At 40.2% G+C, this 27,732-nt stretch overlaps 1 protein-coding gene across 2 annotated transcripts in view; it reads right to left on the bottom strand.

Annotated features, from left to right (window-relative positions):
• The window catches only part of Rasgrf2 (Ras protein specific guanine nucleotide releasing factor 2), a 238,540-nt gene that overhangs the window by 79,585 nt on the left and 131,223 nt on the right, over positions 1-27,732 (bottom strand). Inside the window, exons 14-17 of one of the 2 annotated variants that reach the window (XM_048800210.1) lie at positions 24,451-24,699; positions 23,323-23,711; positions 17,285-17,410; positions 14,610-14,699 (exon numbers count right to left, since the gene is read on the bottom strand). In XM_048800210.1, the coding sequence (XP_048656167.1) occupies positions 14,610-14,699; positions 17,285-17,410; positions 23,323-23,711; positions 24,451-24,699 (854 nt within the window). Of the gene's footprint in view, positions 1-14,609; positions 14,700-17,284; positions 17,414-23,322; positions 23,712-24,450; positions 24,700-27,732 lie in introns of both variants that reach the window. The other variant, XM_048800208.1, reaches the window with a different exon arrangement.

The following is a 27,732-nucleotide window of genomic DNA, read 5'->3' as shown; positions in this document are numbered from 1 at the left end:
TTTTTTTTTTTTTTTTTTTTTTTTTTTTTTTGGTACTGGGGATTGAACTTAGGGGCACTTGACCACGGAGCCACATCCCAACCCTATTTTGTATTTTATTTAGAGCAGCGTCTCACTGAGTTGCTTAGTGCCTCGCTGTTGCTGAGGCTGGCTTTGAACTCACGATCTTCTTGTCTCAGCCTCCCAAGCCACCGAGATTACAGGCCTGTGCCACTGCACCCAGCTTGTATGTTAATTTTTTAAAATGTATATTCTCCTCACAGAATCAGGAGTGCTGTGTTTAGATTTGTTTTCTCTAATTGATCTATCTCTGCCTAATATTTTTCACTGTTGAAATAAGGAGGCTTGTCTTCTATTAAATTTTTCACCAAGGAAAAGTTCTACAGAATCAGGATCTAATCCCAGAAATGCACTGAAGGCTACATCCAGAAGGCAATTTCCTATAGGACCCAGTAGGATGTGTCAGAAAATTACTGGGCTCCTGGCTAAGTTGCAAGAGGCAGGGCCAACTCATCTGTCATATGTCACACACTCAGAAGGACTCACATGTGGTTTCATCCTCTGCTGTCACTATCTTGAAATTTTGCAACAAGAGGATCTGCATTTTCTTTCTGCACTAGGCTATGCAAAGTGTGTGATCAGTCCTAACAAGAAGACATACCTCCATGAAATGGTATAGAATTCCAAAAGCTGAGAACATACCAATGAAAAAAGACAGTAGGATACAGTGAAAGGGGACACATGTAAGAAATAAGGCAAGGGCTGACTGTACAGAAAATGAAAAGATGGAGAGGAGCCCGGACACAAGACACATTACATGCAGCCAACATTTTGACCGTAGACTCCTAAATGCCAGCACTAAATCAGTTAGACACAGACAGCCTGTTTCCCACTCTGCCCTGAGTAACCAGGCAATAGTGAATTCAATGGAGAGAGCAAGTCTAATCTCCAGTTGGCAGGTAGCAGAGCAGTGACTTGTTTTCACACCATTCACGTGTGCAGCACATTCCCATCAGCAGCGTCTCTCCTTCTTGGAGAGAGGCTGCTCAGAATCCGCAGAGGGTCAGTGTATTTAGAGACACCCAATGTCTTATCCCCCAAACTTCAAATAGCTGTTTTTGATGGGATAATGAAAAAAAGAGTCTTATCGCACCCTACCCACACTCGATTGGCAATCTCTCTACTAAAACATCTACTTGATATTAAGCCTTTGCTTTTGAAACAGAAAATCAATTTGTGATTCCTGCCTGGAGTTTCCATTTTAACTTGTAACATGGATATTGGCAAAAGGCCAGATTCTTTGCCTTTCTTTTAGGTTTACCAGTGGAGATAAGCTATTTAAACAGGGCTGAACGTTCTCACAAATCCTCAAAATGACCACACATGTCGGGGTACATATGTGACACAACTTAATCCACAGAAATCAGTATCTTACTGCAAATTTAATCCAGTTCTCAATAGAGTGACACATGCTTCCTGTAACTAGATCACATCATTGCCTTATGGCTCTGGTTCTGCAATTTTGGGAAAGAAATCACAGATCCCTCAGCACAACTGTTGGCCAACTAAGAAGATCCCCACAGACTACTAATTGCACTTGGGGTCCATCTTTCTGGAGTCCCCAAGCTGCTGTATTTGCTACTTAGGGGAAAGGTGGGAAGAAGATGGAAATAAATAAATAAATAAATATGAGCAAGACTCAATAACTAAATTAAGTAATCCAAATTTTGAAAACCCTTGCTTTTTTTGAAGTTAATATGGGGTTAGAGGCAACATCAGGGCAAAGAAAGCAGCAATTTGGTGGTGAATGGATCATGGTGTCCTTCTCAGCAATGGTGAGAACCTGGGCCAGCCCTTCACCTGTCTCACACTTGCTTTAGAATTCAAAAAAAATGAGGTGATGGAAAAAGCCTCTGCCATCTTCTTCCAAAACAAGGGGTGATAACCAGGTGCCCTCAGATCTTTGACATAAGATTACCCACTCCAAGCAAAGTGGTCAACTCAAGGGATGAGAGATCTGCCTTCCACAAAACAGCCCAGCTGCAGGAATAAAAAGATGGGGGCAGGGGAAATAAGGAGATTCAGAAGCCCATTGTTAATATTTAGGGGTGTCTCCAGAAATCTTGGTTGTATCCACTCTCAACTCCAGCTGAAAGCAATTACAGTAAATCTGAGGTCAACCACGGGTAGCCCACAGCCAAATGTGGCCCACAGGAGTATTTTGTTTGGCCTGGAAAGTGTTTATAAAGAGTATGTATTCACTTCCAAAATTTAAAAACAGAAGATTTCACATAAAATATCCAAATTTCTGGCTTTTCTTTGGAAAAAAAAAAGAAGAAGAAGAAGAAATAGAGAAAACACATCTGACAGTGCTCGTCTTGTATTTCTTCCTGGCAAGGGCCAGTGGGAGTGGAGCAGTGGCCATCCCCTATAACTGGAGTGCTGGCCCCATTTTCCCACTTAGGCTACCTGCCTGGCACTGGATGGAGGGAACTAAAATGCAATCAAGCAGCAATTCAGCAAGATGAGGCACAATCAGCTTGCATTGTATTTTCACCTAGGAGAGACAGGAAGAGGAGGATGGTCTGCACAGAGCCCAGGAAAGGGCAGTGCAAAGAAAGAGAACATGGCGGAACAGCTCAGCCAGGGAAGAGGGTGTCCAAGCCAGACAGAGGAGAGCTTCGGGTCTGCTTGAGAGGGATAGTGAAGACAGGATCAGCAGAACAGGTGCTCTATCTGATCAAGCTGCCAGTGTAAGTGTCTCTCAAGAAACAGAATGCAAGGACTACCTTCCCTGAGTATTCTTAGCTGCTTTACATTCACACCAGTGAAAGATGTAGCTTTTCAGTTCCACAACTCTAATTCTGGGAAGTGTAGAGGGTGGGAGGGGGCAGTTAAAAAAGAAAAGGCTTGGGATCATTGATTATTTAAACTTGGATTGCCAAAGTTCTTAATTTTCCATTAACAATGGGGATAATATTTTTCTTTAAAAATAAATGTATCCAATGTCTTATCCCCCAAACTTTAAATAGCTGTTTTTGATGAAATAATGGGGAAAAAAGTCTTAATATAAAAAAAAATAGAAAACATGTCCCATACTAGAATATCTCCAGCAGGAAAGAGACAAACAAAAAGACATTGTACATCTGTCAAGGACTGTGTGAGAGAGCAGGTACGTACAAAGGAAAAACAAAAACCAAACAACAACAACAACAACAAAACAAATATGATGGCAACAGCAGCAACCCTCTAGATACTTTCATTTCAAAATTACTCAATGACCAAAAAACAAAAACGAAAACAAAAAACAATTACTCCATGACTATGAACAACAAACCCTGTAAAGCTATAGCTGATTTCGTTTCTATTTCAAAGTCTGAATGCCAATGGCTTTGTGAGATAATTTTGCTGGGTGATTTTTGTAAGCCAGTTATAATGTTTACATGATCATATTTATTACTGTAAAAAAAAAAGCACCATCAATATCATCATCATTGTATAGTTCCCCTGCCTAATAAGCACTAAAAGGAGCACTTGCAGCTCAGACACAGGCTTAGACCAGCCATGCTGAGGTGGGAGGAGGGCTTGAGCCCAGGAGTTGGAGGCCAGCCTGGGTGACATAGTGAGACCCCCCCAACTCAAAAACAAGACAAAACAAAATAAAAACAGGCTTATAAAAATGTTAACGTTGGTTCTCACAAGTGCACTAAAGCTAGAAAAGAAATAAAAGTCATAAAGATTGAACAGGAAGAAGTACAGCTGTTTTAATAATCAATTGTATGTCTATATATTATCAACAAGTTATCAAGAAATAAAAATTCAAAATTAAAGAAACGATTCTATTCACAGTAAAACTGAAAAGAATCAAGTGCTTAGGAATAAATGTAACAAAATATGGAAGATTTGTATGCTGAAAAACATGGAATGTTGTTGAGAGAAATAAGAGATCTAAATAAATGAAGAGATATTCCAAATGCATGGATTGAAAACCTGAATATTGTTAAAGAGGGTAATTCTCTCCCAAATGACCTACATAATCAGTAGTATCACTAGTAAAACATCCCACCAGACCAATCACCCATACCCAACTTGTTCCCGCCAGTGAATGTGCTAATCATGTTTTAGAGTTGTTTTATGATTTTCCCGTGGTGTGTGATGATTTGCTAAGAGATGCTATGATGTATGTGAAGTCCCTGCCTTCCCCAAAGAGTGTATAAAACTGCTACAAACCCTGGGCTCGGGGTCTCTCAGAATCACCAGTTGCTGTGTGTGCACGGAGGACCGAACTAGCTCGCAATAAACACCTCTTTGCTGCTTACATAAGAAAAAAAAATCCCACCAAGTAAGACTTTCAATTTAAATTCCAATGTGTGAGGAACTTGGAATTGATCACATCTGTGCTTATTATGAGAAAAAGACTGAGAAATCAACAATTTTGCTTGGATACTGTAAAACACTGAGGTTGCAGGGAAAATAGCTCCCCCCAAATCTGGATAGATAGGTACATCCAGAGAGACAAAGCCAAGATCTGCTTAGGTCAAGCAAAAGTCACTAGAGCCATAAAATGGTATTAATACCCAAATGGTCATTTTGATGATTGGGAGCCACAGTGTTGGTCAGAATGAGTTGAGAAGCTCTTAAGGCCCACATTCTTAGGAAGCTCCCACACTTTTATAGGCTTTACTTATAGAGATCACCTCAGATCCTCACCAGAAAGATTGGAGACAAACTCTCTGTGGCTCTTGTGGAGAGAGGTGAAGAGTACCACTGTGAACTGCGCCCAGTACCTTCTCCATAGCAAAGTCCTGCTCTCCAGGGGAAAAGTTTTGCCCTGAGTCTAACTCAGCTTGGAGAAGGGCATTCCTCCCTTTCCAGTCCCTTTTAGGTTTTCTGTCTTACCTATGGAGAAAATAAAATAGTCTTACAGGGGTCAGGGATGCAAGGAAATAAGTTGGGAATATTGCAGCCAGGAAAGTATGGGCAAGCAGGAAAAGAAACACTATCACTTGAGAAACATTTGTGAATTTGGGAATTCACTGCATGATATAGAACATTCCTCCTCCCACCCCACACCACGCACCAACAGAGATTCAGTATGACAATGGTAGATTAGAGCAGAAAGTGCTGGAAAACATACACTCTCTCTAAGGAGTACTTAGGGAGTCCAAAGAGAGGGGAGAAAAAGAAGGAAGTTGAAACCTCCTGTTACTATATAACTACAGAAAACATGGACATAACCAGATTAACATAAATCTTCACACTTACAGACCAATTTATCTCAATCAATCCCTATTACTTCATAGAACCTGTCTGGAACTCATCATATGTGCATGCATGTACACACACACACACACACACATACACAAACACACACGGTACACCAAAAGGCAGAAACACAGTTTGGAGAGATTATATTAGTTCCCCCAGCTGCCATAAAAAAAATATCAGACACTGGATGATTTATACAAAAGACAATTATTTTCTCACAGTTCTGGAGTCTAGAAATCAAAGATCAGGTACTGTCAGCTTTGGTTTCTTCTGAGGCCTCTCTCCTTTGACTTGAAGGCAGTCAGATTCTGGCTATGTCCTCCTCTGATCACTACTTTGTGTGTGTGTCCTAATCTTCTCTTCTTATCAGGACACCAATCATATTGGATCAGGGCCACCCATCTGACCTTATTTAACCTAAATTACCTCTTCAAAGACCCTATCTCCAAATACAGTCATGTTCTGAGATAACAGGGGTCAGGACTTCAACATATGAAGGGGGCACAAAATTAGCATCAGAATCTGAGTCAGATATGATATAGACCTTGGAATTATTCAACAGGGAATTTTAAATAATTATGATTAATATGTCAAGTGCTTTAAGGAAAAAATAGACAACATAAAGAGCAGATGGGTAAAGGAAATAGATGGAATCTAAGAATCAAAGGAAAATTCTGGAAATCAAAGACACTAATATAGAAATGAAGAATGCCTTCACTGATTCATCAGTAAACTCAACACAGCTGAGAGAAGAAAAGCTGGGCTTGGTGGTTCACACCTGTAATCCCAGTGGCTCAGGAAGCTGAAGCAGGAGGATCAGGAGTTCAAAGCCAGCCTCAGAAACTTAGCAAGATCCTAAGCAACTCAGTGAGAGTTTCACTGTCTCTAAATAAAACACAAAATCAGACTGGGGATGTGGCTCAGTGGAGTGTCCCTGAGTTCAATCCCCAGTCCAAAAAAAAAAGAAAAAAAAAAAAAAAAAAAAAAAGAAAAGTGAGCTTGGACAGATCAGTAGAAACCTCCAAACTGAAATGCAAAGAGAAAAAAGAATTAAAGAAAAGAAACCATCACCTCCCTGCATAAAAAAAAAGAAAGAAAGAAAGACCACAATGCATAAGAACTTTGGGATAAATTCAAAAGGTATAAAGCATTCATAATTAGAATATCAGAGAATGGATATTCCATAGATTAGAATATCAGAGGCTGGAACAGAAGAAATCTTTGCAGTCATAATGGTAAGAGCTTTCCAAAAATAAATAACACACATGAAATCCATAAAATCCAGAGAATGAGAAGCAGAATCAAGACCAACATAATCACACCTAGGCATATCATATTCCAACTGGAGCAAACCAAAGGCAGAGAGAAATTCATAAATGAAATTGGAGAAAAAAACATTTTAGCCACATAGGAATGCAGATAAGAATTACAGCACCTCATCAGAAACCAGTCAAGCAAACAGTGAGGTGAAACATATAATGTTTAAAGGAAAAAACCCACCAAGATAGAATTCTATATTCAGTTAAATTATCCTTTAAAAGGGATGAGAAATGCAAAAATTTTCTGGGCAAAAAAAAAAAAAATACTAAAGGAATTCATTGTTGGTCAACTTGTCCTACAATAAATGTTCTTCAGGCAGAGGGAAATGATATAGGTCAGAAACTTGGAGAAGGAACAAAAGAAAATAAAATCTTTTAAGTTTTCTTCTTTATAAAATTGATCTAAAACGTAACTGTTTAAAGTGATAATAGAAACAGCATATTTTGTGATTATAGCATATGGACAAATGAAATAAATGACAGCAATATTACAATGGAAGAATTGGGGCTACTCTGTCATAAGCTACAGGCACCACTCTGGCACAGTAAAGTGTCATTGGAGTGGATGAACTGGAATGCTATCTAATACACTGCTGATGGATATATAAAACTGTGTATTTACTTTCAAAATCATTTTGAGAATTTATTAAACAGTTAAACAAAACTGGTCATACAACCCAGCAATTCAACTTCTAGTATGTGCTGAAAATAGCAAAAACAAACATCTATACAAAAACTTGCATACAAATGTTGATAAATGAAACATAGTATATACATACAGTGGAATACTATTCTGTAATGAGAAGGATCAAGTGATGTACATGCTACAAAAACCTCAAAAAGATCATGCTAAATAAAAAAAGGTCAGAAACAAAAGGCCATATATTGCATGCTTTTGTTTACATTAAATGTTCAGAATATGCAAATCTATAGAGGTAGAAAAGAGATTAGAGTTTTCAGAGGGTGATGGAAGAAATATATGGGAAGCAATGGCTAATAGGTACAGGGCTTATTTGGGGGATGACAGAAATGTTCTAAAATTAATTGTGATGATTGCTGAACAATTCTGGGAAAATATTAAAATCTATTAAGCTGCAGATTTCAAATAGGATAATTGCATGGTACATGAGTTATCTCTCCATAAAGCTGTTCTAGAAATGTAACTGGTAAAAAATGACCACAACAGGGCTGGGGATGTGGCTCAAGCGGTAGCGTGCTCGCCTGGCATGCGTGTGGCCCGGGTTTGATCCTCAGCACCACATACAAATAAAGATGTTGTGTACGCTGAAAACTAAAAATAAATGTTAAAATTCTCTCTCTCTCTTTAAAAAAAATCGACCACAACAGTTTCTATTACCTAGAGATTTAAAAAGTGATTCTAACATGGTGCAGAACTCTAGGCTACCTTCCATCTTTAAATCATGAAGAAAAGTGAGCCTTTAAATCACAACTTGGACAACACCAATTATCTGTACTATGCAGGAATTACCAAAAGATAAAGATAGAATTATACTTAAGGCTTGGGAGGAGATAAAAATGTAGACTTTTCATGTATATATCACTACAAATAATAAAGTCATAAACTTTTAAACAGGGAAAGGAGCTCAGACATTATACTGTTCGGTGGTTCTCAAACCTTGGCACGAATCAGAATCAACTGAAGCACATGCTAAAATGCCCAGCCATCTGACTGAGTAGGATGGTGTGTGGTCTAGAAATCTGTATTTTCCAGGTGATATGGATGTTGCTTGTACAGGGATGGCATCTAGATAATCAGTATACTAGTTCAATGCTCAGGCTTCAATCATGAGAAATCCGAGGACCACAGAGAGGAAGTCAGGTGTTCACAGTGATTCAGATAGGACTCAGTCTGCTCTACGTACACACCAGCCTTCCCAAGAGTCTACACCTAAAGCACCAAATACATAAAATAATACCACACTGTGGAATGAAATCTAGGTGTAATAGTAGACTGGTAGGAGAGTATGTTAGGGTGACCCAACCATTTCAACCATGTGCTTCAACTAAATTAACTGAATAATCATAAAATCAATCTATCTCCAAATCTATTTATAGAATTTAGAAATAACCAAATTTTAGCCTTAACTGACTCAGTAAAATATTAGTATATACATATATATGCACACAGACATGTATACATACACACATCCATGTGTGTGTACATACACTCATACATACACTTGCTTCATCTAGTTCCACCGTTTTCTACCTTGCATCCACATTAGCATCACCTGTAGAATTTTTTAAAATCCTGATTCCTGATTGTCTCCCAGATCAATCCATCAGAATGTCTGGGACCAGGTATCAGTATTTTTAAAATATGGCCTAAGCCCAACTCACACCAAACTCAGATCTACAGGCTTGATTATACAAGCAATGACTGGTTTAAAGGAAGAAAAATAGACTATAATAGTCAACTACCAAGTAATCATCAATAAAGGATTCACTACTTCACTAAGCAATTGTAACTGTGCCATTAATTTTCCTATAAGTGCATTCAACCAATCCTCTACTTTGCTAATTTACTTTGACTTGCATAGAACTATAAACTATATAATCTGCTTACAGATAATCAAGAGTTTCTTATAATACCTCCACTGCCATTAATGTTACTTCCATAAAAATAACGCACCTCATACTTTCATACTTCATTTTAGATCATTTCATAAACTGTAATTAATGCTGTAGTTTCAGGCTTATAGTAAGTATCATGATGTGCCCTGGTATATTTATTCATTGAATTTGCATTTCTATTCATATCATAACTATATCCAAACTGCACCTGCAAGTTCCCTGTATCAGCAGCCATCTGAAGTGAACACATCTTAATTTCTACTTTATGCAGAGCTCTGAAATTTGAGCAGATGCCTGAAAATACATCAGTGTGGCAGCATACAAGAACCTTACCAATTGTCCTTTGTCCTAATCTTATAGATTTAAAGCCACACCACAGAAAAGGAGGCTTGTTTGACATTAGGAGAGAAAATCAGAGTGGTAAATCATACAGTATTATGGTCTACTCACCATTACCCAAAACTAACCCAACTAGTCTCCACAGGGGTCTGTATATTATTAATACCTAGTCAACAGCTCATTTTTAATTGATGACATGTGCTGCTATTTTCATTATACCATGTACCTTTGGATGAACTCAGAAGAAAGACTGCTAATGACTGGTTGATGATCATCCATACCCCCAGCTCCATTACCCAATGTACAAAATTGCCTGTAGCTCTTGTGATTCCAATAATTATCTGAATTGGACTCCATATCGGTCATCTTTGGGTTACAAACACCAGAGCCAATTACTTTATAATGAGAAAAAGTTTATTTGGCTCATGGTTCTGGTCCAAGACTGGTTTGCCCCACTGCTTTGGGTGTCTGAGGAGGGCACTGGATGGCAATGGGGAGGAGAGTGTGGCAGAGCAAGCCACTTGCTATTATGAGCCAGGAAGCAGAGAGACCAAGAGGACTGATGGGGTCACAATTCCTTTCGAGGGCCACCAGTGACCTAAATACCTCCCACAAGGCACCCCCTCCCCATAGCACCACCAAGAACCAAACCTTTAACATCTGGACCTTTGGGTGATTACCCAAATTCAAACCATAGCAGATTCAAAAGTATATGTACCAGGACATCAATGAAGCTTAGGTTTAGGACCTCTCAGTTGGTATGGGTCTCTTCCAAAGTCTTGGGAGATGCCCTGAAGGTTTATATCTGTAATTTCATATTCTTTCATAAGCATTAGGCCCACAGATTCTGGATCCACCTATAACTGGGCCTAATATAGCCTGGAGAGTAACAACAGGACCTCTCTGGGAAAGGAAGAAATGCCTGGTTTGGTGGATATGTTTGTAATACAAAATGAGTTCTTATTAACAGAGAGTATGAAGCTTTGACCGTTTGGTTAGTGCTTGCCTTCTGACTGTCAGCAAACACTCAAGGTGACCCCAGATTTCAAGCCCTTTCCAATCCTGTGTGTGAGAGGAAAATCTTATATCCCACCAAGAATGAGGCAGCAAGTTACCCAGCTGCCTCATTCTTGATGGGATATACTCAGCTCAGGGCAGTGGGTATTCAGAGAAGTGGTACTAAGCCCAAGAGTCACTCAGAAGCCCCTTACTGGTTGCAGTGACTGACATCCCTTCCCAAGTCATTTGGAGAAATGGACAAAATTATTTTGCCTTACAAAAAAACAAGAATAACAACAACATCTAGTGATTTAAAACACTCCAGCACAATAAACACACAGGCAGGTACAGGTTTTTCTTTTCTGCACCAAATCTACTTTATTACAAAGTGTGATCTATTCATTGATTCATATCTCTTTTCATAAACATTCATTGATCATCTACTATGTGTACAATACTACTCTAGACATTGGGACGACTGTGGAAAATAAAATGAACAAAAATCCTTGCCCCTGTGGATCTTTTATTCTGTTAGAGCAATAGAAGTAAGCAAGATAAATTAGTAAAATTTATCCAGTATGCCTAATACTGAAAAGTATGGAGGAAAAAAAACAGAGCAAAGATAGGCTGCACGTAAGTAGCTGAAATGAATCGGGAAAGCTGAGACAATGAATGACACTTGTGCTCCTGTGATGTTAGCCTGTGTCAGAGGAGCATGATAAACAGGGAGAAGTAATTTGGGAAGCATAATGCTACAAAATCCTAAGACTGGCCATCCATCTACCTAAAAAGCCATCGGGATCTCCCCAAAAGGTTGCCACCTTCACAGAAAGCATATGTCCTCTGGATCGGAGAGGTAGACTAAGGTAAGCAAAGGAGGCATGATATGGAAGACAGTGTTTTACCCATTTTTGGAAAGGGTGGGTTTATACTATAAAAAAAATAAAAATAAATAAATAAATAAAAATAAAGACGAAAAAAAAATCCAGACTTTTCCATGCATTTAGAAATTAGGCAGGCTGTACTTCTGTTGGCAGAGCAGGTGATCCTGAACAGAGCCACTGTCCACAAATAAAATCATTCTCCCCTGGTTCCAGGGCCAAGCAGGAGCCTCTGGTCTGCCTTCTTTGTAAAGGAAATGTGCTACCCAAACTCTTGCCAAATCTGAAATTCTTTTTGATGCAATAAGAAAGCCTTCCAAACAGTAACTAAAGAGAAATGGCTTACCACGCAATGTCTGGAGAGAATGTTTGAAAGCATAGTCATTAATCGTCGGTTATAACCCAGGGTTGCCAGGGTCCTGTTTATTTTGTTGGAGGTGGACAGGGTTGGAGGTAGGAGAGGAGTAAAGCAAGAGGAACCTGCATCATGGGAACTCACCCTGCAGCCCCCATGGCTTGGGCAGGCCGTGCCTTGTTTCTTGCAAGGGGCCAGAACACAGCAGAGGTGCACCACCGAGTGTGCTAGCCCAGCAGACAGGAAGCCTACAGAGGCTAATGAAAGCATAAGGTGTTGACATCAACCTTCTTCCTGCTCCCTGTGCAACTCACCAGGTTCTAGGGTGACTTTGGGTCTGCAATTCTTGATTCAGAGAGTAGATACAAGTCCATAGAGACCTGACTTTTATGTAACACCCTTTCCCTTGGAATATCTGTCTGTGCACCGGGGTCCTGCCTCACCCTGGACAACACACCATGCTCTCCCTGGCCAGCTAATGAGGCCAGACCACTTTCCTAGCACTTCTTTGGATCTGCTCTAAGTCCTATTCTTTAGGACCAGTAAAACATTTCTGCCCAGTTCTCTCAGGCAGGTGGAATTGCCTGTGGGGCCAGCTCTGCCAAGTGGCTGAGCACCAGGAACGTACTGGTCCTACTACCAAAGAGATCCCCTTTCTTACCATGGCAGTCAAAAATCAATTCACGTGCAACCTGCTGCCTTTACAGTAGAGCCATGGGCACTGTCAAATCCAATCCCTTATTGCTTTTACTTCTATAATCAAATCATGTGGCTCCAACTGCATGATTGGCAACATTTAATAGCATTCTAATGACAAAGCAGTCTGCTCACCCAGAACTCAGACTGTCTTGCACAGAGCAAGGTAGCTATGATAGCTTAGCAAATCTGGGGGCCCTCCCAGTGGGTAGCTTATTGAAGAGCATCTTCCTAAGGCTACTCCAGCTGCAGGGCAGAAAGAGAACAAAAGGCAGTGGCAGAAGCAGCAGAGGTTCAGAAAGAAAGATAGACCTGACTGTTTATGTTTCTTTTTCTTTTAGATGCAATTGCATGGACAGGTGAGAAGCCATTCTCTAAAGCTGGTAAGAATGGTGGTCTTCACTGCAATCTCAAGTGGAAAGGGACCTTCCCCACTTAGGAGTTGGGCTCATCTCAAATTAGATCAAAAACTATTTTCCCTTACAACCTATACTTAAATGAGGAAAACTGCAAGGATGCTCTTGTATTTGACTCATTTGCCAAGGACAGACTAGCTTGTGAGAATGCAAGACAGGAACAGGTCTTCAAAAACCACAACTGGTGACTTATTCTGATGAAAGTGTAGCAGAGTCCCCTATTATTTCACCAGAAAAGTGTTTATTATTATACAATGCAATTAACAATAGAAGTCAACTGCATTGACAAGATATCAGTGATACGATATAATCACTATAGGCTACTTTGTGTCATGCTAATGGAATTGGTGGAAGAAGCCTTCAGGAATATTTGGAGCAAAGAATACCCCAATTTGCTTGACCACATCCATTGAAGTGTGTGTAGCAAAGTGTTCAAGAAGTGGAATGTGGTAAATCTGCAAAATTTCTATTTAGATGGGGTATATAAAATTAGTGTGGTAATTTGTGTTCATTATGAGCACCTCTTTTTTTTCTGCAATTTCTAATAAATCACACAGATAATCCCTTCTAGTTTCTGTTGGAACACAGGTTCATGGGCTCTGGAAAAGGACTCTTCCATGGTAGGTGAAATGCCTAAGGAGGAAAATACACCACCTCTCAAGAGCCCACCCACCTCGACTGGAACCCTCAGGATTAGTGCAGATGAAAACAGGTCTGGTTTAACATTTACAGATTCACTTTAACATAATGTCCTCCTTGCCTATGAGAGAAGAGGACAGTGATAATGAATATAATTTTCATCTATTAAAACACGGTGCTTTTATTTTAAGTGCCTCTTCTTTACCCTGAACATTAACTGACAGAAACTCAGAAGGAACCGTGGAGCTAGAGGAAATGAGCCGTGAGTCAGCTCCAGCAGTGCTCCCCCTTCATGAGTCTCCCCCTCGACTCGGCACAGGCTTTTGGCATCGGACTCAGTTAAAATGCAACTTGTTCTCGGTCACTTGGCTAAAATGGTTGCAGAACACAATAAAAGAACAGGGTAGTAGTGACGAATCCTTCTTTTATACAGGATTTCTCAGAAGTGTGGCCCACCAACCACCCGTGGGACACTCACTTGAAGATGCTTGTTTATTAACATAGTTGTTCAATTTTATTGTACATATTTATAGGGTCCAACATGATGTTTTGATATGTGCATGCACTGTGGAATCAGTAAATCAAGCTGATTAACATCTATCACTCACCTTTTTCTGTGGTGAAAGCATTTAAAATCTACTCGCAGCAATTTCCGAATATACAGTACATAATTATTAACTGTATTCACCACATTGTAAAATGGATCTCTCGAAACTACTCCTCCTTTTGAGCTGAGACTCTGTGAGCTTTGTACAACATCTCCCCACTCATCCAGCACGGTCACCCCAGGCCCTGGGAACTACATTCTATGCTCTGCTCCTGTGAGTTTGACTTCTTTAGATTCCACATGTGAATGAGATCATGCAGTACTTGTCTTTCTATGACTGGTTTAGTTCATTAAACACCATATTCTCCAGGTTCATCCATGTCATTACGAAACACAGGATTTCTGAAGGTGCTTATTTAAATGAGTCTTAACCCAAGCACACTGACTCAGAGTAGGAACTGGAAGCTCCCATCATTATTAGGATTCTGGCAGTCGGGAGCCACTGATTTAATATAAATTGCCATGTGTCTGTACACAGGTGCTCTCCCTACTCACCTGGTGGACTCCCATGTCCTGCTGCTGCCGTGGCAATTGCAAAAGCGGAAGCTGGCGAAACAGAGCAGTGGGCATTGTCAGCTGTCTGTCCTGGTTATTTTAAAAGAAAGGAATAGAAAAGATGAGGCAGCTGGACACTATTCTAGAATGAAAAATTCTCATTTTTATTCCTACACTGGATGAAGGGTTGGGCCAAAAGCCCTGTTCTGTCCCCACTAATAGGCAAACAGTAGTACTGTACATCAGGAATTCCACTGTAGGTACATAACCAAGAGGGGGAAAACATGCATCCACACAAAAACTTGTGCGTGATCCATAGCAGCATTATTCGCAGTAGCAAAAAATATAAACAACCAAACATCCATCAGCTGACAGACAGATAAACAAAAAGGAAATATGACTCAGTCATAATAAAGGAATGAAGTTCTAATACATGCTGCAACATGAATGAATCCAAAAAGTATTATTCTGCGGGAAAGAAGCCAATCACAAAGGATCCCATATTGTATGATTGCCTTCATATTAAATGTCCAGAACAAGTGAGTCCATACAGAAAATAGATTCATGGTTGCCAGGACTGGAGGGAGACAGGAATAAAGAGTGGGTGCTGATGGATCCAGAGTTTCTCTTTGGGTGATGAAAATGTTTTGGATTTAACCAGTAGTTACATTTGCCTAACCTTGTGAATACACAAAAACTGCTAAACTATCCAATTTCATGGGGTGAATTTTATGGTATGTGACTTATATCTCAATAAAGAAATATTTTTAAAAAGATTCTACATCATTTATTGATAGTATTACCTTTCCAAAACACCTTTAAAAGTAGGGAAGTGTTAAGTGTAGCTCTTCTAACATCAAAAGGGTGGCCTGAGCAGTCTTTGCAGCCCCTTTCATTTCTGAATCTGTTTCTGATAATGCTGATCCAACCTCCCCTAGGTTTTTAGTGGAAACACTCTGCTATGCTTCTGACCTGAAGAATTTTTATTAGTTTGATCCTGAAGTTATACAGGCATGCTTTAAATAAAGAAAGAAGCAAAGTACTGCTTAATGAAAGCACAAAAGCAGGTGGCAAGTAGATAGGTAAAGAGGCAAAATGTTGGCTAGACAATGAGGAAACAGGTGCTATTCTCTCCCATTTGGATCTACCACATTATCACAGATTTCAGCCTCCTTCCTAAATTCCTGTCTATATAATTTAGTCATATTGGGGAAGAAACAAAGGGCTTAGTTAGCTGGGCATGGAGGGGGGGAGTGCACACCCATAAGCCTAGCAATTTAGGAGACTGAGGCAAGAGGATGTCAAATTCAAGGTCAGCCTCAGAAACTTAGTGAGACCCTGTCTCAGTGGTAGAGCATCCCTGGGTTCAATTCCCAGAATCCCCACAAAAGGGGAGTTCAGTTAAGCCATGAAAAGGATGATAATTTCAAATAATCTTTATGTAAATTAAAATTTTATTTGTGAATACAAACACATAATAAGAATATAAAACAGCTCTCATAAGAGTAACAAAGTGAACAGCATTTAACTCTTGCTTTGATAGAATCTTGCTACCCTGGGCTTTGATCACAACTGTTCTAGGTTGCAGTGAACCTAAGGGACTTGCCCTATATGGCAATGGTCAAGAAGCTGCCAAAACCTGGGTTGACCAAGGCTCTAAGAATAGTAGAGGGATTTGTCTAACTCCATAGTAGTCTCATGACATGCCAGGAAGGTCTAGCTTGTCACCTTCATTTACCAGGAACACCTAAATGGCAGAGCGATCCATAATTGACCAGGAGCCTGAAAGCCCTGGAAGCTGACATCCATCAAGGTAAATCTTCTGACAAACACCTATCCCTGACCCTTCTAGCTGCTTTTGGAGTCAGCTTCCACCAATGGAATAGGCCACAAATGAAATGCCCACTTGGAGTCATGCACTTTATCTTTGGCCAAAATGCTCTTGAAGCATGAATATGAAAGTCAAAAAATGCCTCTGCATTTTACTAGAGTTACCTTGGGGTGAATCTTGTTTCATAATTGTATAATTTTCTCTTCTGATTTGAAATAATTGGATTAAGGATAAAAAAAATTTCAAAAAAACTGTTATTTAGATATATTTATTGGAGCAGTGAGTGGGGAAAACGAGAATATGAAAGATTCCTACTTTTTTCTCTGATTTTTCAAATTACAGGATCATACTTTACAAATTTCATAACCGTATATAAACAAAACATACCGGTTTTTTCCTGCAGCAATAATGTTGGGTTCCCATGCAAATAAACTTTATTTTAGATGTAAGAGTGTCATTAATAAGATTTCCCCAAATTGTGATATCCCAGATGAGCCTATTTATATAGACTACTCTTGAACTCATGTTAAGGAATCAGAATCTGGCCATGTTTTGGTAAAATGGCACTGATATTCCTAGTCATAAGCTAGACATGCCTTCTGATTCATATTATTCCATACAAAATGCAAAGCAATCATGAGAACAAACAAATATCCATCAAACTGAAGATACATTCTCTAATCATTTATTTTCCCACTCTTTGGTCCTACAGTTACATTATTCATTTCCAATTAGATTTTACAACTTATACTAAAATGTTCTTAGAGGAATAAAACAGTAAAGCAAAGCAGAGATTCAGAACCAGAAATACCTTTTCTATTTGAGTGCCTTTCTGAGCTCTTACCTCCAGGTTGGCGATAGCGGAGGTGCCGGGGAGTCGAGGGGGACCTGCAAGGTGAAAGTTCTGTGGCATCTGCTGCTGGGGAGCTTTCCATTCCTGCTCGGTCTGCTGGGGCAGACTCCAAGACTGCTGCTGTAAAACAGCAGAGATTTCAACAACCAAGCCATGAATTCCAGAGCTTCTTGTTAGTATCATGCATGGAAATGGAAAAGTACATTATGGAAATGAGCGTTTCATATTAGTCTACATTTTAAAGGACTTTAACATTAAATCAGGGCATTCTTCACAACAGAATGCTAATGACACTAAAACTAAACATGGATCTTCTCTAATGGTATCCATCTGGCCTTGTTGAGCCTTGGCTGACCCTAACTGACCCTGGCCAGTCCCTTCCATCCAATCAATAACAGATGTTAAAAAGAACAGGGGGCTAAGCGATGGATCACCTGCCCTCTAGAATGTTTGGCTTTCTTGGAGTGGAGAAAGAGGGTCTTTTTTCAGATTATAAACCAGAATGGGATTCAAATTAGGACTTCATTACTTCTTTGCCTTGGTCACATTCTTAAGGGAACCAAAGTTCGAATTTCTAGCAATATGCCTACCCAAGGAAATTCTGGGAGCTCTTAAGAGATCTAGAGCTGAACTGTCCAAAATGGCAGCACTCACCAAATATAACTATGTAAATTTATTTTAACCAAAATTAAAGAAATATTTCAGTTGTCCATTTGGACTAGCCACATTCAATGCCATTCAATGCCACCTGTGGCTAGCAACTACACTATTGAACAGCACAGGTACAGAACATTTCCATCCTACCAGAAAGTTCTACTGGGTAGCTCTGAGCTATAGCTACAGATCAACAAGAGCATGTGGAAATTTTTTAAGTGAACTGTTGAGCTTCTTTACTGTAGCTAATATCCCTAGAATAAAAGTCCCATCATTCTGAGGTCACACTTACGCTACTGCTAATGACATTTCTTTACCCCTTCCACTGGTTTGTTGACTATAACTCCGTGTATGTTCTTCCAAGGAAATATATTACCAAAAAGTTAACAAAGGTCTAACAATTCTTCCATTTCTTTTTCCGTAGGCTGTTCATTAACTCCCACTGATCTAATTTAATTTTCACCTCCACTAATCTTCATTACCCTGGTCAGCTGAACTACTTCTCTTTTCATCCCATTCAAGATTTCACTAACTAACTGTACAAAATCCCTAATGACTTCATATAAAGACATTTTTACACTTGCATATAATTTACTCCCTTAGAAATATGGCCATAATCTCAATCTTTAGCAACTCAAAGGAGCTGGGGAAGGGAAATGGTTAGAATCTTTCCTTGAATGACATAATTATAGGAAAGCTGGCAAAGATGCAAGATGCAGACAAAAAAAAATCAGTGCTTAGCTGTTAGTTTTATTATTTTCTAAATAGCTCCATCAAAACTCAGTAATGGAAGGCATCTGCTCTGTAAGAGCAAGCAGAACCAAATGCATGTCCTTGGTCTGATCCAACCATTCATTCATTCTTCTTACACCAATGAGAAAATCTTTAGTCGGCAATATGCTGAACCCAAAAAATTAGCCAGGGAGACAACCAAACAGAACCCCAATTCCCTGAAAGAGCAGGAAAGCAGAGAATAATACTGCTAGCTAACAGGCACCTACAGGGAGAAGAAACCATGCTAGCATGGTGGGGTGGGGAAGCATTTCCTTCTGGCTTGTTCACTTTCAATCAGCTCCATGCAAACAGCTTTGCCTGCAAGATGAGTGGGCAGATGTGAGCTCCAAACAAATGCTAAAATCGGGAGCATGTTCAGCCCACAGGCAGGCAATTTTCAAACTGAGAACACAGAAACAGACACTGGTGCCGTGGGCTATGGACAAGTTGCTCAGCCGTGGTCTGAGTGCATGCCAGGGTGTGTGGGGCCCCAATACAGCAAGCGGCCCTTTGGCTCTGCTTTCTTGTCTGCCATTGGTCTTTCATTGAGAATCCATCATTGGGTGGAATTTGAGTCAGGCTGAGATTAGCTTTTTAGAAACACCTGAGTTAGAAGAAGGTGGGGGAATGCCTGGTATCAGGAAGGTAGGGCACTAGTGAATGTTGGGGAACCTGCAACAGATTTAGGAACTAGGTTGGGGGAAAACTAAATTGTATATTTTTAACCTAAAATGTTTATTACCTGTCTCATTTTGAGGGAAATGTACTACTTCTCTGCTTTTCCTTCATGCCATTTCAAGTTCTCTTGCCAGAAATATTATAATGCTGGCGTTATCATTGCCGTGACAATAAAACTGAAATTAGCCTTCCTTAAAGCACATGCTCTGAACTATCTAGGTGGATAGCAGTGAAAAAGACCAATGGACTTGGATGGACCTCATGGGAACATAGGTATTAGACAATGAGATTGTGTGGGGCTGTATCCTGAAATGAAGAACAGAAAATGTATCACCTCTTGGCACAGGATTCTTACTCAAGTTCGCCAACTTTTAACTGTTAACATTATGCAAAGCACTCGTGAACATCTTTCAAATTAAAGACAGATCAGCGTCACCCTTTTCTTTGCCAACTGGAATTTTCAGGATTAGACAACAGGGTTAACAGAGCAGCCCTCTTGACTCCCACAGACAGCACACATGTGTACACAGACACACACACACACACACACACACACACAGCTATCAGACATGCTGAAGAGGTCATCCATGATCTCCCTAATTCTATTCATGGCCAGTATTGCCCTTATGCCAATGCAGAATGAAAGAAAAAACTAAGTCTACAGTTCCTTTGTTTACCTATTATGGAGAATGCCAAAGATCTATCATAATCCCAGTCTTCATTCTAAGCATTTTTGTTTTTTCACTCACAGTGTTTTCTTTTCCAAGTCTCAATAGCAAGGAAAGATGTGCCTGTTCAACCAATCTATTCCTGGTTTTGATATGAATTGTGTAACTGATTACATTCCTGTCTCTATTCTGTCACTGAGAAGCTCAGAACCAAACTTAGGGGGGCTCCAGTGGCTGTTGAGGGCCACTAGCCATACCTCTGTCCTCACATAACTTTTCTTTCCCCCCCTTGCCTGATTTTCTTACCTATTTTATTTTAATCCAGTTGTACCATGTGTCTCTTTGTACTACCACCTTTAATATTCCTAGGTACGTTGGGAAATAAATGCATTAAAAAGAAATTAAAAGACAGCTATAGAAAGGGAAAAGAAAAAAAGATCAAAGTAGACAGGAATGAAGAGCATAATGGAAGAATTAGTGGGGTTTCTGGGGGAAGGTGATGGTAAAAATGAGAGCTAAGGGGAGATGTGTTAGTGGGTGGATGTGCCTAAGAAGCCCAAGAAGCAGAGAAGCTGGTGTCTCTGGAGCAGAGTTTGGCTCTGTGGTCTTCATCAAAGACCATGGACCCCACCTGTGCACAATCTTGGTGTTTCCCCATTACCCAGAGTAGGAGAAGCTCAGCATTTAACATGATCTGGAACTGCAAAATGACATTTCTAAGCTATGAAAATTTGCATGAATTAACTCTTGAAAACTTAACTCTAAATCATTTGAGGCAAATACTGTGTGATTCTACTCATATGAACTTCTTAAAGTAGTTGGACTCATAAAAGTTGAGAGAACTATCATTTCCAGGGGCCTGAAGACAAAGAAATGAGATATTATTCAGTGGGTTTACTTTCAGTTTTACAAAATGAGAAAGTTCTAGAGTTCTAATGTGAATGTAGTTTACTAAACAATCTTAATTTGAAAATGGTTGAGATAGTAAGAAGGAAAAAGAGGTCAAGGAAATCTCTTAGGTGCATTTTTATTGGTATGTTTAAGTTTGCTTGATACTAAAAAGCCTTAAAAAGACTAATAACAGGGTCTGCTCTACAAGGCTGACCATGACATCAAAACAGGGCAAAAGCTACCCCTTCAGGAGCAGTGATGTCTCTGGCACTTGGAAATGTGGTCAAGGTGACCATTTTGCTCTTTGTCCAGAAGATGGCCCATCTCCTCCCTCCAACATCCATGTCTATTTTTTTTGGCTCGTGTCAAAGACACATCCCAATTCTGCTCAGCCAAATATGTTCTCCCTGCTTTTCCATTTCCAGAGCACTCTGTCTACACCCCTTGCATCATCTACTCTTATAGTTGTGTCTATAATATCCACATGAGTAGAGTAGGAGGGGTCGGGTGCCATCCTATTTACCACACACTACCTTTATGAACTCTAGCACACACAGTACTTGGCACAGAGACTCTTAACGACTTTGCCACATGTGGAACAACAGACCTCATCCCAGACCCAGGAGCTATCTCACCACACCCTCAGAGTTACTAACATCTGACACCAATCTGCTTGTCCCTAAAGCTCCCCTAACTCAAAAGAACATGAGGATCCACATTTACCTTGAGATTTCTCCTTCTCTTTATTGCAATCCCATAAAGGAGGAGAAAGAACTTTCCACACGTTGGGAAACCCCCACACTTCCCAGGCCACATGGCCCCGGGGAAGGTGGAAATAAGCCATCCCTCCAGAGTGTTGCCCAAGCCCTGGTGCTGGATGAGGCAGCTGACGCTCTCATCAGTTTGCCGTGGCCTCATTATTTCTAGAAGAATCCATGGTGATTTTGCTGACGCTTGTTGTTCTAATGACTTTTTAATTATCTTCCCCCTTTCCTCCTCCATAGTTGCTAACTTGTCAATTTAAAGAATTTCTTGTTAAAAAGGGTGCTACTGTTGATGATGACAACCACTCCAGTTAAAATTCCATCAGATACTTCACTCGGGAAAGCTTATTCAAATGATCCAAGTGAGAAAGCACATAGATGCTTCCAGCAGGTAGAAAAGCAAGGGCCTATCTGGTGATCCTCCTTGAAATCTGAACACTTTGTCTGATCTGTTGTCTAATTCTTATGTTATCAACAAATAAATCAGATATCAGACAGAAAAAAATGTTCTTTGTTACTTTGGCTGTGAAACAATGTTGATAATGCATCACAGAAACATTGAATTTTAAAAGCTGTAAGGATCGCCGCCTACAACCCCTACTTGTACCAAGCTGAGGACGATATGGTGACACACCAGGCACCCTGAGTTAGTTCCCAGAGTGTTTTACTTCATTCCCTCATCTAACAAAAGTCTACTTCCTGCCAGGCAGTGGCCGAGGCACTGAGGAAGCAGGAGTGAACAAGACAGACAAGGTTGCAGAGTTCATAGAGCTCAATTGGGTAAGGCTGCCCAGGCAGAGGCCTGGGCCAGAATGGCAAGATGTTCCCAAGACACAAAAGGGAAATCAACGTGACTGAAGCCCACCAGATGAGGGGCACTGGCAAGAGCAGGGATTGCAGAGGGAGAGAGCACTGAAGTCTCATAAGATCTGAAAGCCGTGGAGGAAGAACGTTCCTCTAAGAGCAATGGATTGCCGTTAGAGAATTTAAAATCATATATGCTCTAATCCAGATTTTAAAAAACCATTTGGCCACGTCAAGGATAAATGAGACTATCTTCACTTTGATTTTTCTCCCAATACTTATACTATGGTATGGATCATTGCCCTCTTGACTAAACTGAAGCCATCTTTGTGCTTCCTGTCTAGGTCATGCTCAACAGGGAAAGGCTGGGAGCAATACAGGTGCTTAGGGCAGAAATGGAGGTGGAGGAGGAGCAGAGGGCCAAGGTCACGGATGGGGGTGCCCACATCCTGCCTCTCCACAAAGTAGCCTGGTAGGCTCTTTAGCCAGCCAGCCTCACACCAAAGTCCAAGAACTCTCCACTAATATCACCCACATGTACTATTTCTCCCTTGACAACTGCCTACAGAGAGCCTTTTGACTGTAGGGAATGAGGAGAACTAACTCTGCTCCTGGTTCCACAAGGGCTAGAGGAAGCTACAGGAATGTTCTCTTCTAACTAGCCATTGTATCCATTCTACTTTCTATGCGGAAGTAGAAATGCTGTGAAGAAAGGGAGGGAAGGTTCCAGAAGGAATGGTGTGGAAGCAGGTGGCAGCAAAAGTGGGTGTGATCAAGTCAATGTGCTGCATAATACCTTTTTGAATACTTCGTTTTAGCTTGTTACACAGATCCACGCGGGGGTTATCTACATTCTCTTCTACAGATCCCGGGCTTTGCTCTGGAGAAGAGAGGCCTCTGCTAAGATCCAACGGTACTTTACCAGTGTGCGGCGGTGGGGATGCTGTGGGGCTATGGGTGGTGGTAGGACTGCTGGATGTCGAGGAGGTGGTCAGGTCCAAGGCTCCTATCCTTGAGTTCAAGGGAGAAGTCAAGGACAGCTTTCTGGCCCTCACTGGGGAGGATGTTCTGGACACTGCCAGTGGTGGTGGGGAAGAGAATTTGCGACACAAACGTGGGGATTTTCCATCCACCAAATGTTCACCTCTGTTGTTCTGACTGGTAGCAAAAAACAATTCCAGTGACCTGAAAATAACAGGAAACACTATTAACAGATTGCAGCCTAGTGATGATGATGTCCCAACTGTCATCCAAGAACATGCTCCCTACATTTAAAGACTACGATACCATCACACTTCTACTATTGCATTTTCCTTAATCTAAATGTCACATGTGTGTCATGCACCTGCCAAAGGAACACAGACACCTTTTAGTCATCGTCTAACCCTTACTACTAAACGGAGGTTGCAAAGACCAGCAGCTAGTGTCTGGGGCACTTATCAGAACTCAGGCTCTACTCTAGACCCACTGAATCACCTGTAATTTAATAAGACAGTCCCTCCAGCTGATTCTTATGTATATTAAAGTATGAATAGTACATCATCAAAAAAAATAGAATAGTCTAATGTAATAGACTGCTTCCAAATAGTTAAAAGCAAGCAAAAGGGGCTGGGGTCGTGGCTCAGTGGTAGAGCACTTGCTTGGCCTGTGTGAGGCACTGGGTTCAATTCTCAGCACCACATATAAATAAAGGTCCATTGATAACTAATAAAAATATTTTTTAAAAAGCAAGCAAAAGCTACTTGGAAACTTCGGGGTTTTCAACTTCTTCCCCTATGTGTGACCTTTACTTACCATCTTCCAATGGGGCAAGGGACATAGTGAGATCAAAAGCAAGCCAGTGAGTGCCCTAGGAGCTACTCTGAGGACCTGGGCCGTTCATGTGGACAGTGACACAGGAACTGAAAGGACAAACCCGGTGTACCTGACAGGGATGGAGGTGAAGGGCCTCTTGTATATGTCAGAGAGCTTCGCCAGCACCACAGTGGCCGTGGTGAAAATGCGATATGTATGCAGGAAGGTGTTGAGGAAATCGATGCTCAGAAACCGCAAATCAGTCAGCCGCTCCAGGAGACGCTCCACGCTGGCATAACGGATCTGGGGCACTTTGCAGGAGTTAAGGGTTTTACTGAAGCAAATGTCTGTATCATCTTTATGAAGACGGGCATCAGACCTACGTGCAAAAAAGGGACATGTTAACCAAACCAGGATAAGGCTCCCTTCTCGGCCACTGAGTCCTCCAGAATTTATAAACTCACTCCTGTGTGGGCTTCCCACTGCATTCAAAAGAAGATGGACAATCGTACATGCAGATATGACACATAGGCATAAAAGCAGGCTACAAAAATATCAGGTATATTTAGGAATATTTTTATGGCATTATAATTGAAGAAGGCTAGAATTAATTGTGGAGGATGTAATAATAACTCATTTCACTATGTGGCTTCCTTCTCTTTCTAGTTGAACCATATTTTATTAGGAAAATGAAAAGCCCTCTTTAAGGAGGGGAAAAGCATCTCTTATGCCCTAAAAAGAGAATTTTGCTTAAAAATATCAGAAGCATGCTTAAAAAATAGCAGTGGACCCCCCAAAAACACACTGAGGAGGAAAAGACATAGATATTACTGCTATATGATTTGGCATTTGACCTCTGTAATTGGCTCTTTAATTTATCAACTCTCCCTTGGTTTGTATTAACTGATTACTGTCTGTTCTTAATTGTTTCTTTCCTATACTTTCTTCCTAGGTTAGTCTCATTCTTTTTCCTAACTCCTTGAATTGAAAGCCTAATTCATTCATTTCATTCTTCCTGGCTTATAAATGTATTTAAAATTTCAGAATGCAATTTAAATCATAAATTGTAAGTGAAAATGTTACATTTTCATAATGTTTTCAATATTCTGCAATATTAAAAATGTTCTCATTTAAAAAATAGCTTCTGAGACAGATTCCCCTAAACAATACCTACCACTGCCACGAAATACCCTGCTTCTATCATTCTGTGGAATCTCTCACCTGGGGGTCCCCCATTCCTCACCCTAGGGCACTGCTCTGGCAGCCTCTCTAGTGGACCATGAAGACTGCCAGTAGCCTTCACTTCCACTTCTGAGGTCCCTTGTTCCCCTTCATTGCTGCATGTAACAAGCAATCAGCAAAGTCCTGGATTTCACCATTTAATTAAAAGGATATGATATGGCACCAGTGACTTTCAGTGAGCCAACTGCCTGCTAAGAATCAGTTGGCTTGTTGTGAGCACTTTTAATTAGCCCTTTTGGCACTTCGAGGGATGTTAAATTATATATTTATTTCCTTTGACTAGAGAGGAATCAATAGCTTTCTTAGCTTGCTCCTGGAAACTTCCCAGTCCAAAGTATGCTCAGTGCAGGTGGGAATACTTCTTCTGAAGGCCTGAAAGAGCATTTTAAATGACCAGCTGACTCCTGCTGAGGAACTGACTAAGGGTAGCCTGTTAGCATTAGTCATATTATTGATCTTAGAAATATACAAGTGCATTTTTTTTAAGATTGTTGAAAATAGTGTGGCTCTTTCTGCCACTCACTATGTAACCCTCAATCAAGTTTATTTTTCTGGTTCTTAATGTTCTTATTTGTAAAAAGACCTGAGTGATGTTTTTGAATCCATCAATCGATTCCAAAGATGGTTTAATGAAAATAAGCAATTTTTCTCTGATTGTTTTCCACCTAAAACCTCAATTTTCTAAGAGAGTTGAGGTCAAATATTATTTTTTGAAAACAGCCTTAGCTAGACATCATTTAAAGGGATATTTTCACCTAATAAGTGGTTTTGCATTCTAATCATAGTTTTGAGCTTTGCATCTTTTGACTATAATTAGTTTATTCAAAACACTAGGAGGAAAAAAAAACATGTTTCCAGAAGCATAAAATTAAATTAAACTAATTATGCCATTGTCCTTCAAAATTGTGACTGTTTTCATTTTAAGGAAAAGAAATTAAATATTATGAAATTACTTAATTTTCTTTTATTATACTGAACTGGAATTTACTTTATTTCCCAAAGGACAATCAAGAAAGATAGAATGCATTACTTAAGTCTCCTAGGATCACAGCAACTCCATTTTGGTAAACATAAAAAGCAATTGTAAGAGATCAAAACCAAATCACTTATTACAATCGGTAAGTTTTAAAAGGAAGTAAGTGCTTAGAAAGTGCTGCCTTGTCAATAACAAGACATGGTTCCAACAGGATAATTTTTCTTTTAACTCTGAAACACATTTTTTGTTTGTTTGTTTGTTTTGTTTTCATGGCTTGTAGCCAGGAAGACAGATGTACAGGGTAGCAGAAATAACAGAATTTAAGGTGGAATGGAGATGGCAAAATCACACTCTTTCCTCTGATTGAGTGACAAGCAGGCTCAAAGAAGCTGGAGAACTAGAAAGAGTAAATATATGAAACTTAACTCTGCTTAAGGAATACACCTAGTGTAGTGTAGATTTCTTAGCTTTAATAGAAAATCCTTATGGGCGGGGCGGGGAGGGGGCTCAGTGGTAGAGTGCTCGCCTAGCATTGTGCGAGGCCCTGGGTTCAATCCTTAGCACCACATAAAAATAAATAACTAAAATAAAAATATTTAAAAAAAATGAAAATCCTTATAGCCCAAGAGACAGGATCTCGTCTTAGCAGGAGAGCAGTTCCTACTCGTTTAAGTATCGTATACTCTTAAGGCAGCAAATCTTGGTCTGTATGAAAGTGGTGGTGCAAATGGACATGGATGTTGGTAAAACTGCTGTTGTGGGCACAAAAGCCACAACTGGTCAGGTACAAAACTAAAGGATTCTTCTTCTTCCACCTCTCCTCCTCCATCATCATCATCATCATCATCACCATCATCATTATCATCACCATCATCATTGTTCTATTGTTTTGCAGGCTGGGCCTCGTGCATGCCAGGCAAGCCCTCTACCACTGAGTTATATCCCCAGCCCGTTTTTGTTATTATTTTTTTTTTTAAGTTGCCCAGGCTGGTCTCAAACTTGTGATCCTCCTGCCTCCGCCTCCCACTCAGAGTAGCTGGGATTACAGGTGCGTGCCACCACACCTTTTTTTAGGTCAACACAATGCATGTATAATGGATGTTCAGCTGCCCTCGGGGTAGGGGGTTATAATTACGCTATGCTGTCTGACTCACACATCTGTCTCAAAAGCAGTTGGACTTTCATGGCTGTCTA

This window comes from Marmota marmota, unplaced genomic scaffold (assembly GCF_001458135.2).
Source record: "Marmota marmota marmota unplaced genomic scaffold, marMar, whole genome shotgun sequence".
NCBI lineage: Eukaryota > Metazoa > Chordata > Mammalia > Rodentia > Sciuridae > Marmota > Marmota marmota.
The sequence above is the reverse complement of the archived record's forward strand: the minus strand, read 5'-3'. Positions and strand labels throughout refer to the sequence as shown.